This window comes from Ips typographus, linkage group LG2 (assembly GCF_016097725.1).
Source record: "Ips typographus isolate SLU linkage group LG2, UJ_Ityp_2.0, whole genome shotgun sequence".
NCBI lineage: Eukaryota > Metazoa > Arthropoda > Insecta > Coleoptera > Curculionidae > Ips > Ips typographus.
The window spans coordinates 18,958,314-18,970,354 of record NC_138423.1 but is presented as its reverse complement, the minus strand read 5'-3'; the positions used below and the strand labels follow the sequence as shown (position 1 = coordinate 18,970,354).

The 12,041-nt window shown below is 33.3% G+C and overlaps 1 protein-coding gene across 3 annotated transcripts; it reads right to left on the bottom strand.

Annotated features, from left to right (window-relative positions):
- Positions 1 to 402: 402 nt before the first annotated feature.
- On the bottom strand, positions 403 to 11,246 carry LOC145724843 (endoplasmic reticulum metallopeptidase 1-like). Of its 3 annotated transcripts, none has more exons than XM_081973313.1 (11): positions 10,950 to 11,246; positions 8,204 to 8,750; positions 7,674 to 7,843; positions 7,101 to 7,620; positions 6,815 to 7,044; positions 6,575 to 6,758; positions 6,394 to 6,510; positions 4,035 to 4,258; positions 2,975 to 3,290; positions 2,718 to 2,893; positions 403 to 2,663 (listed from the first exon to the last, which is right to left on the bottom strand). In XM_081973313.1, exons 2-11 carry the CDS (start codon positions 8,745 to 8,747, stop codon positions 2,496 to 2,498), a joined length of 2,649 nt encoding a protein of 882 aa, XP_081829439.1. In that variant the 5' UTR covers positions 8,748 to 8,750; positions 10,950 to 11,246; the 3' UTR covers positions 403 to 2,495. The 3 variants fall into 3 exon arrangements, with proteins under 3 accessions (XP_081829439.1, XP_081829437.1, XP_081829440.1); XM_081973311.1 differs by lacking the exon at positions 10,950 to 11,246 and adding an exon at positions 10,329 to 10,450; XM_081973314.1 differs by lacking the exon at positions 10,950 to 11,246 and adding an exon at positions 9,033 to 9,157.
- Positions 11,247 to 12,041: the final 795 nt, after the last annotated feature.

The window sequence follows — 12,041 nt, the reverse complement described above, 5'->3', positions numbered from 1 at the left end:
TCTTTACTACTAAAAATTTTTGTACAAAATCTCACTATTCTGATTGTTTGGTAGTACACAAAAAACAAAATAAAATTTAAGGTTTAAAGTTTTCGGTACTATTTAGAGGCTTCTAATACAAATATATCCAAAATAATAGAAGCCACCAGCGGTTTTAAAAAAGTTGTGGAAAGTTGTAGAATCCCCTGGCATTTCCAAAACGACTTTAGATACCACTGGCAACTTTGTGATAATTCTAAATTTAGGCCTATTTTTGAGCAACTATTTTTGAAAGGTTCATAAAGCTCCCATCTGGCTTTAAAAAGTCTGCACTATAGCAATCTTGTCGGTTTTTTTCGGCCTTGACGTCATCCTAATTTTGTTTCATAGTCTAAAGCTGCAAGTAAAACACAAACTCAAAGATGGTTTCAAGTAAAAAATGTATTTCAGTCCTAACTTTCAGATATTTCCAGGATAACAACACTATACCTACAAGAATATAGTAAAAAGGATCATTCACAATTACAGTTCCAATCAAATTTCTACCGCAAACAGGACCAATTTTTCTACAAGAAAAACGAAGTAAAGGTAACAAATGTAATGTAATAATTTAAGAGCAAACATTGGATAATCTAAGCAGGTGGCTTCAATTTTTCAAAGCAAAAATAAAAGTGGTTTATTCTATAACGCAACTATTAGTATTATACACTGAGAACCTTACATGGAAATAATTTGAATAACCTAACCTAACTACACCATTTACACATGTAGTTTAGAAAATATCACTTGGATTTTAAAAATATAAGTTGGATTTCATAATCTATAACTTGTTTTTCATTATCGTAAATTTGGTTTTAGAAAACGTAAGTTGTATTTCAGATTCGTCACTTGTATTTCAGAAAAGGTTACTTGTATTTTAGAATGCGTTATTTCAATTTCAGATTTTTTTGTGTTTCTATGTGGTTATTAGTTTATTGTTTTTTTATAATATCCCTTTAAGCAAAAAACCCGCCCATCGGGTGTATTAATTTATATAAAATATACAGGGTGTCCCATAACTATATGACAATCTCTCGGGGGCATGCAGGGGAGGTCAAAATAATACGATTTGTTCATATAATTTTTTTTTAAAGTCACTCTTAAGGGAAGTATTGAGCCCCAAAGAACTGCCTTCCAATTAACGTTTTTGGCCGTAACTTTTGAAACACTTTGTATATTGTAATCATTATTGGGTTTAATGTTTTATCGAAAGAGACCTTCTATTTGACATGAAAACCAAGTATCTCGTCTTCGAAAGGCAGGAACTAACTGGACCTAAAATACAATTTGCTTAAACTTTGACAGTTGTCATTATTTTCAGCTGCAAACGCCATTAATGAATACTCTTGACATTTTTATCGAAAAATTGTACTCTTCCTTTATTTCGATAAAATAAACGGTTTTCGAGATAAATCGATTTTTCATTGAACTGCTTAAACCACAATGTTATTAAAAATATTCGTTAAACTATTTACTTTTTTTGCTCAACTTTAATTTTCCAAATTACAAATGACCATGTCTAAAATCCAACTGCTCTTTTCTATAATACAAATGACTAATCTGAAATACAAATTGCAATTTCGAAAATCAAAGTTATTATTCTAAAATTGAAAGTACCTTTTCTGAAATACAAGTGATATTTTTTAAATCCATCTTATGGTTTCTAAAATTCCACTGACACTTTCTAAACTACATGTGTAAATGGTGTAGATCTTAAAATTGCAAGAATTAGCCTAAAATTATTTTGAAAATGTTTAAGACATAAATTTTCACTTGGGTCTCACTTTCTGTTTAGAAAGACAGTCGGCGGTAGTTTCTCAATGTTAAGCCCCTGAAGATGGGATGATATGCTCGAAACATGTTGGGCGTTATGACTGTTACCTCAGTTTGAGGGACTAATAAATATATTGTGGAGAAGGTTGCGTGTTTATTCATCACTTTTACGATTTCACCCCCACTTGTTAACTAATGGTGCAAGTTAACATAACAAAAATAGAAACAGTCAATAAATAATTAAGACAATCGATTTGTCTGCAGCTAATTACACGATAAGAAGTTAGAACGAAATATTAGTGTTTGTAAACCTGTTTATAACTCAAACTGCTCGAAAAAAGTTATATTCAAACTATTCCAAGTAAAATGTTCGCACTGTATAATAAGTAACAATATGTCAACCTGGTAAGTTTATCGCTTAAGCCAAACTCCAGTGAGTTTAAAAAAATTAACAGAGTGACTTTCAATAGACACCCCGTATAGAAAATAATGTTCTACCAGCAGCTCAATACTGTTCTACCTAAACAGTGATATGTATCTAAACCGTATAAATATCAACAATTGATAGTTTCAAGAAGACACATCAGAGAACACCAAATGGTTTGTTTGAGTGCCTCCGCAAAATTCTTGAAACTATATTATAAAAAGTCCTATAAACTCGCTAAAATTATATCACAAGAGCATTAGGCAACTAAATTGGCCCATTACGAAATCACCCAGGATTCATAAGTGGCCGTCCAGTATGTCACAGCAGACCAATCCGGAAACTGATCCACGAACTGTTTAAACTCTTTGGATGCCTTACCTTCACCAAATAAGTAATGTGAGGTTACGGCAAAGTCCATCACTGGACCCGAATGGGACGGAGGAATCTTAATAAAAAATTCAGCTCAGCTAAAGAAAATGTTGTACGCACTTTAGCCTACCTTAAAGTCGATCCAAAATTTGAAAGGCACCGGTTCCAGACCATAGGCGTAATAAATGAAATATGTATTTCTGTTATTCCATTTTGGACCAGCTAAAGGTTCAGGAGTGGGAATACTCCATTCTTTGATTTCCACTCCAGAGGAAGGCGATATCATTACTCCTACATGAGTAGGCCCTGATGAATATAAAGTTAAGTAACAGCTGTAATTTTTTCAAACCTGTTCAAATTAAAAATCAAACACAGAGTGAAACTCACCGCTAATTTCAAAGCTAAACCGCTTGCCATCTGGAATAGCTGTTTTCTCTACCAAACTCATATTCACAGGTTTAAGGAGGACAGGTTCGGGTCCCGGAACCCAATGAGTCTTCCAGATCATCGTCAGAACTGGCACCAAATACGGTAATCCACAATACAAGTGGTCCTTACAGTCCTTATCTACCAGTTGAGCGGTTTTCATTAAGGGCACGTGTTCGTCCACTGTGTGTGGACTATTAATGTCCATGTCGACGATCCAGTAACCATTGGACGTACTGGTAGCACCCGATTGGTCGTGAAATGTACGTTGGGTGTGCTGTCATAAATAGGTGAATAGAAGAATCTGATTGGCCAAGACATATGTTTAGTGAAGTATACATATTGTTGTCCACTTTTGTTTTACAAGTGTAATATGTTACAGTCTGGATTTTTTAATTCCATGAGCGGTATAGTAAACAGAAAGTCTCGTGTTTTGGACACCAGATTTACCAGGAAACAGACACATTAAATGCCATTGGTCAAATTTAGCAAATTGGATGTCACAACCGTACCGTTAAGCACAAACACAAATGCTGATCCAATGAGAGTTATTGTGCTATCTTCATTTGTTTCGGATATACGGAAGATTTTTTGAAATTGTTGAAAATGTTAATTTTAAATAAAAACAAACATTTATGTGTGTCTCTTAATTAAGAACTTTGGTAGCCTAAAATATACTTCTGGAAATAATACACTAGTTGAAATTATATAGTTTTTTGGAATAATCTGCGATCTGCAATTTTTTCCTATTTGTGAGTTAATTTAAAGTGATTGTCCTAATTTTTATCTTCACCAGTTTGTTTGATATGAAAGGAAATACAGGTAGTCCACAGAAGTAAATACTATTTATAGTTAAAGTAATTACTTTTATAGTATTTACTTCAGTAGTGACTTTCCAGGAGGACTTGTTCCTAATTACTAGGGCTAACAAACCGGAAAGTAATTCAATTGATCAACAAACTAAATTGTTGATTCATTAGTCAGTTAGTTTTAAACAATCTCATGCCTAATTTGAACTTACCGCTATCATAAAACGTTGAGGAGCCAACACACCTGGACTGGCCGAGTAAGGAAATCCCAATGGAGTGAGAAGCAAAATAGCCAACGAAATTAAGTAGACGCCTATTAGGGACTTGAGAATACCATCTAGTTTTCTGACTAGAAGGATTAATGGCACCACGAAGCTGAATAACATGGCAAATAGTAGGCTCGCCATGGCGGCTGTTAGGAATTCTGCGTGGCTTCCTGTGGAAAGAAGTTATGTATCCTTTTTACCATTTTCAGTTTTTTTTTTTTTCGATTTTTCGAAATTTCAACTGCTGTACAATTTAAATGGGAATTGAATTGTTTAAGAAAGCCACTTCTTTCAGAAAACTTTTTAAAAATAGGATTTGCCTCAAAGAGCTGTTATTGCAATTATTGTTATTACAGAGTTTAGTTTTTTAATTTGGAGCTAGAGATTTTATGCTAATCACTTAAAATAAACCAATAATTGATAAGGTGATGAAAAATGATTTTTAAAAAAGCAAGAAAATAATTAATTTTATTTTTTTTTTACTAAATAATAATGCATTCTTTGCTTCCAAATTTCAAAGAAAAATTGGTATTGGCAAGGCCCTCCACTTCGCAAAACATCAAACCTCATTATCAAAGAAAAAAGGGTAGCTTGTAGATTACTATAAATTACAAAAAACAACTAAAATAGACAAAATATCGAATACCTCGTCGATTACAAAATTGACTTGTACTGTTCTTGCGGAGTGAGTTTACCCGTGCGTCACGAAGGCTACGTCATTTATAATCATATGAATCAAATCAAGTTTTCGTCAACAAACCTGTTGTGTTCATATTATAGAAAAGGGCGTGTCTAAAGCTTCGTCACGTTTAAAATTTTGCGTGTATTGTCAGTCAGAAAGTAGCGATCTTTGGCTGCAAATTTGCACTAAAACAACCTTATACCAAAGCAAATCAAAAATATCTTGACCGAAATAACATTTTTTATTTATGAGAAGTCTCCGTTTGGATCATAGAATTCCGTCTAAATTTGAAACCTAATTTATTTACCAAAATTCGCAGAGATGTTTCACCAATATGTAGTATTTCTTTAACTTTAAGCTCTTGATTTAGGTTCTGGATGGTTACATGTTTCTCTAAAATAAATACAACAAATTAAAAATTCTATAAGACATTCTGAGTGATGCTGTAGTATCTCATATCTCATTTTCAGGTTGCAATCCACTTATTTTATTTTAAACCCGCTGGAAAACATTTTAGACGCTTATTTTATTTTTTCTATGACTCTATTATTAATATCTTTCAAGAAATTTTTATGAAAAATCTATAATGCAACCCAAAAATCTCAGTCTCTGGAAACAATGAAATGTTAATAGATGTTTCTTACAAAAGTAGATATATTTTACTATTATTAACATACTATCGTTGTACATATCATATAATGTATTTCGAACATCCATTTTAATGCTTTCAGATAAATCAGTGATCTTATCCCGTCGATAACATCTCGATTTACGTTTTCTAGGTGAGAAAATCATAAGATTACTTGCTTGTTTTTTCCGAATCGAATAAACAGTTTTGCGGGAAATTTTCAAAGCAGCTACAACCTTCTAGTATCAAAAAAAATACATCAGTAAGAATATGTAAGGTCTTAAAATTTCTTATTTTCTTCCTGAACAGATGATAAAGCTTCTAAAGGTTCTCCATTGGTTTTTTCCTATTCAAAATATTCACAAAGGTTAAGAATTAACTGCTGGGCTTGTCTGTGGAGAATTTTTCCACACATTTTCTAAAAAAATACTGTAATAGTAAGTAATTCCGAATTTACGAAAAACCAAATGGCTAAATAAAAACCATAATAGACAGTCCCACTTTTTTTTCAATACAGGTTAGTAATTGTGCCAATTTTGGTTAGATCGTGACAGCCGACATAAAAAAAATAAAAATATTAATAATAATATTATGAAAGTACTTACAGAATGTTAAAAGCGTAAAAACAATAGCTGAAGGAAGGAAAAGAACTGTGGTGGTGTGGTAAATAAAAAACTTTATAAATGATTAACAACACAAAGAAACGGAAAAGAATTAATAGTAAACAAATCAAATAAATTTCGATGGTTGTCAAACTGACAATGACTGAAATAGAAGCGCTAATCAGTAAATGTTTTTTTTTGGAAGACATTCACTTAGATATTTACCCTTTCTGAAAGTGAACAATAGACAAGGATGAAGTCAATAATGCATGTCTACTTCTAAATCACAGGGGGATGACGCACGGGTAAACTCAGTCCGCGAGAACAGTAAAATCTTGATACCAAATATTACATATCACTAAACCATTCTTAACAAAATAAATTAAAACTTACCAGCTCCAGCTCTTCCCATAATGGGAATGAACAAATAAAAAGCGCCAATAGCAAGGTAAAAGTTCTGAACAAAGGGCAGCCCTAACAGGAAAATATGCATACAAATCCACTTGGAACCTGCAATTTAAGTAGAAAATTATAACCAAAAATCCCTTTTTTTTTGAAAAGCAAAAAATCTTACCACGCCATCTGGCAAACAAGTGGGACTTTAAAATATTTCCCACCGTGGCAAAAAACACCCACGTAAGTGGTATGAAACTGGACCGATATCTGAGTGCAGTTCCCAGAATCAAGAAAATCGTCCAGAGAGTTTGATAAGAGTCGTAGTAAAGCTGAAATTGTGTCCATGGTGATAACTCTAGATCCTAAAAAAAAAAAGTCACACATTTATCAGAAATTACGACAAACAATAACTACAAACCTTATTGTAATATTTGGCATGAATGAGAATCGTAAACAAAGAAATCACAAGTGTAGGTATCACATAGAGGAAAAAGGCCCAATAGGGCCTGGCGTACCAGCTCATGGTACGACCCAAACCGACCAGACAGCCGGCTGTACCTGCTGCAAAAAGCAACGAAAATAGCCAGGAAAGCAAGATTACTCCAATGCAACTACAAATTTTGGTAGCGTATATTCCGAACACTACCCCTAAAAATAAGACGCCAATTTGTTAAACAATTTAAACTACTTTTCATCAAACTTACCCTCATACTTTCCGGCCGCTTTGGCATTTTGAAAAACGCAATATAAAGATACTAACACAGACACCACGTTTATCACGTCGGCCATCGCCATAGGCCATCGTATTACAAAAGCACCGAGGAAATCAAAAAATACTAAATTTCCTGCTCTGTAGTCCTCCACATTGGACAACTGATGGCCTTGTGCCATCCCTTTGGCCAGGGCTAAAATATTGTCTCCAGTTCGCTGCAAGGACCCTAAGGGCACATGCTGGATCGAATCGAATTTAGTATGGTACACATATCCATTAGCGGACCAAGCAAAGTCCAACCCAGATACATTTCCAAAATCCCGAAATATTCGATAGTCGGTATCTCCCGGAATAACGCCACTCTGGAAGATTTCTTGAGCCAAAGACGAAGCGTAGGGATAAGGCACTTCTTCGGAATAAGTTTCCAGAATCCAAGGATGGTTGGGACCGGCCTGGAAAAGTACTTCGCGTCCACCAGCACCACAGGCTTCCAGATTAATAAAAGCCCTAACCTGCATAAGTAAAGAGGTGTTGCCAGAGAAGTTTTAACGTAAAACTAACAAACCTCTTTAGCCCATTTGTGCTGCGTGATAAAGCCGTGCGACGCAGGCATAAAGTTCTCTTCACCTCCATTAAATAAGAAGATCAAGTTGTGTTTAAGGATTTTGTTAGAGTGGACAAGCACTCTTAGGATTTCCAGCATTACAGCACAGCCCGCTCCATCATCACTGGCACCTAAACACGTTCAAATCAAACCAAGCTGCAATATACAGGGCGATCATTTATAACCGTACATTAATCTGCTAAAAAATCGTTAACTCATAGCAAAATGTAGTTTTAAAATATTATCTATGTTTAAGACAACTTGTAAAGTGGGTAAATGATTGTATGTGTAAGGTAAGTGACACTTTCAAGATTTAATATTAGTACCTATTTATTATTTACAGAAAAGCCTCAAATAAAAAAGGTATCGTTAAAACACAAAATTTTGATTTTCTATTCAAACTTTAACATTCTGTATGTCCCAAAACATGTAAATGATCTCACTGTGTACTCAAAATTAACACAAATTAAACTTGCCTACAAAAAACTTACCAGGACTATCCAGGACTGAGTCAAAATGACAGTTGATCAGCAAACTATGAGCTGAATTTATCCTCGACCCCACTTTAACCACAACATTCTGAACGTCTTGATAAACATTGGTCATCCCATCCAAAAAAGCCAAATTAAACGCCCCTGAAGCTTTTTGCACATCCACTTCAACGACATGGATGGGATTGGAGCCCTTCAAGATGTCATTGATTTCAGTTGTAATCAACTGCACTGCTAACACCTCATTCTCATAACTGCCAGCAGTCCGGGGACCAATTGTAGTGAGATTTTTCAATATATTGTATGCTCTTTCAGCAATAAAACTGTCTGGATACTGATCTTCTTCTGCAATGGTCAAGGCTTTGGGCAACTGCTTTTCGATTATGATAACCAGGGCAAAAGTAAGAAGAATTAGCCCAAGCACACCAACAAAATGACTGCTGGGCATTGGTTTGACGAATTTGGACTCATTATCCTTGACATTGCTATACTTCTGGTAGTTACTGGTGGTTGCCGGAAGAAATCGGTTCCTCAGAGACCCCATTTCCTTAAAAAACAAAACAAATGTGTTTAAAGACACACTTTCCACCACAACTAACAACACTAGAACAATATTGGTTTGAATAGTGTACACATTATTGAATATAAGGCAAACTTCCCTAAGGTGTAATTGGCTTGTTAATGGCTTAAATATTTACTGTGACAACTTAAGTGTGTATGTGCTTACAGCCAAAAAGTTATCTAATGTAAATATTAACAGGTTTTTAATTGAGTAAAAAATTTTGGTCCACACTAATGACTTAAATTAGATTAGAAAAACAACACTTACATTAAATGTGTACACTCTGCAACCACTAGATTCCACTTGAGCCTGTTGTAATTACGAATGACTGTTTATTGTATAGTGCCATGAGAACAAAAAATTTGATACTTCAATTTTGATTAGATAAAAGCTAGAATATAAGAAACACTGATTATTCTTTGGGTATTATCAGCGTTGTGATTAAAGGTTTATAGTGATTAGATTAAGGTTTATTAGAAAATAGGTGCTTGACTAATACTTGAACTACTACACAGTAGCTGAAGTTATCTCATGTTATATTTATAGCAAATTTTGAATGCTATTCTATGAATTGTGCACCCTTTTTTTAATGTACCACACATCTCAAAAGGTAACAGACTACTTAAATGCAAATAATTTCACATATTGGCATCAATACTCATTTAAACTTCCTTAAGAAATATTAGTTAAGACAAAAACAACCAATATCCCCCAATAATTCAGTGAACTTAGTGAAAGAACCAATATCCATAATACATTGTATCTATGAGGAAAATCAAACAAAAATAGGAAACAAAATACCAGCTTCAAATGTTTTGAATGTGAGAATGTTATGAATTCCATTCAAAACATCTTCAGCAGATATTTCATTGTCTTATCCTATTATTGTGCTCATAGTTCAAAGTGCTTATTTTAATTTACTGTAAATTTAGTATGACATTTTATAATAATGTTTAGAATTAGGTAGGTAAATTGATTGATTCTTGAGGTCAACTCACTTTAGCCCATTATGTTAAAGAAAAGTTTCACAATATCTGTAAATTTAAAATAATATGATTTTAAATCTATTTTCAAATAAAATATTGTCTAATGTCATTATCTTTATATTATTGACCCAACTTTTTTGACATTATACAAGGTAGGTATCCTGCAGACAGACATCCTTGTACCTAGCAAAAAGAAACAAAAAGTTCACATAAACCCTAAGTAAGGAATGAGCAAGGAAATAAGTAATAGCATGTTTATTATAATAATTGTTTTACCCTTCAACTACCAAGTTAACTACTGCACTTTCTTGATCTACACTAAAAAGATTAATCACCCTAATAAATGACACAAAAAGTTACCAGGAAGTTATTATTTTGCTATATTTAGATAACCATGACTACAGAATCAATGGCTAAAAACTATTTTATGTTTCACCTATAGGTTATGAATACATAATATCTTGGAAAGGGTGTCTGAGGGCATTATAAGGGGTGTTATTATAACACCTTGAAACCTTTCTTAATATTAGCAGTGGTTTTTTATTCTTTCATGCCATAAAAACTACATAATTCCTACCTTAGGATGCTCTTGACTTTTTAGGTAATAAACTTTCATTAGCTTTTGCTGCATTTTATTTTCTAAAATTTCATCCAGCTTTTGCCATTGCTGACTGACAGGATATCAAAGTCACAACATTCAGGTAAAATAATCAGTAAACAACATACTGGTAAAGGTATACCCTACTTTTCAATGACAGAAACAGTAAATAATTGCTGAATTAGGTGAAACATAAAACATTGTATGCATCACAGGTGTTAGGGAGAGTATAATGTCCATCAGGCAGAAACCTGTCCCTCGGACCATAGGCCCTCAGGCTGTTTTGGCCTTTACAACATTAGGTTCTCTCTAAGGCCCTTGGTATATAAATAGATATTACTTATTATTCCTATCACCCAAACTAGGTATAACCTTTTTACCAAACATGTACTAAAACAACACTGTTTCTAAAGATCAAAGTACATTAAGTGACATGCACTTAATTATTACTGAAACTCTTTACAAAATACAAATTGCAGCTGATAAAATGACACTTTATTGTTTACATTATAGCAACAATGAACTGAGTACCAGAACAAAAACTTTGACCATCAAATGATATCACCACAGGCCGGAAATAAAATAATACAAGGCACTTACTAGACCCAAAAACTAGGATGCTTGGATGGTCTCAAACAACAACTATGGATATTTCTGGATGACCTGGTGCCCCAAACTTCTATGCCTCATTTTACGACGTTAGCTGAGGGAACATTCGACCAACTTTTTCAGTCAACCACCCGAATTTATTTGCAATATCAGATAATGTGACGATAAACGCATATAAAACGCACACAACTTTGTTCACAACGTTTTAATTCTACAACAAATCAAATAATAATCAGCTGGTGACTGCACTGTGCAGTGTGCAGTAGTTGCGCAGTACACTTTCTGACAGAAAAGAATCCTAACCTCAAAAACAAAACTATTAATGTTGGTTTCTTCGTCTTTTCAGGAGATTAAATAAGGAACGATATATAACTGGATTGGACCAGATTGAATAAACGAATTGTGTTAGGATTGTTGGTTACCATGGAAACGGTGTATTGTAAGTTGCGTGATTTTTCGAGTTTGTATGTAATTAATTATGTATGGAAGTTATTTAATTATAAAAATATTAATTTTTAATTTTTTTTTCAATGTAGGTATACATGTCAATAGAAATCAATGAGAAAGGAAATAAGATATGCAAAACTATAAAATATCCAACAAAAATAGGATGACGTGTTCTTACTCGTTACCATTAATTTTTCATGATAATTTTGAAATTTCTATTCCTATACAGGAGAAAAAAAAATGGCAATAAAGTGTGAAGAAGGTAAAATTTTTAAAAAGAAAATATTTAAGAAATTTTAGAGAGGAAGAGAAAAAGATAAAGAACGAACGAAGAAGAAAAGAAGCAAACAAAAGACAAAAATAGGTTTTAAGAATTTTTATTGTAACAAAAAGATTGAACCATTGTGAGCATTATAAGTAAAAAATAATTTTTAGTTATTTATTGATATAATCGCTTCAGTTTTAATAATGATTATTACTCTCTAGAGTAGCGTTAATATGATATTTTGTATGTATTGCTTTGTGCTTATAAAGACAATGATAAGTATGGTTTTAAAAAGTTACTTATGCCTGTTTCCCCGACAGGTCCAAGTCAATTTTAAGTAAAACTTAAGGTAAGTTGAGGTTTGAATGTGA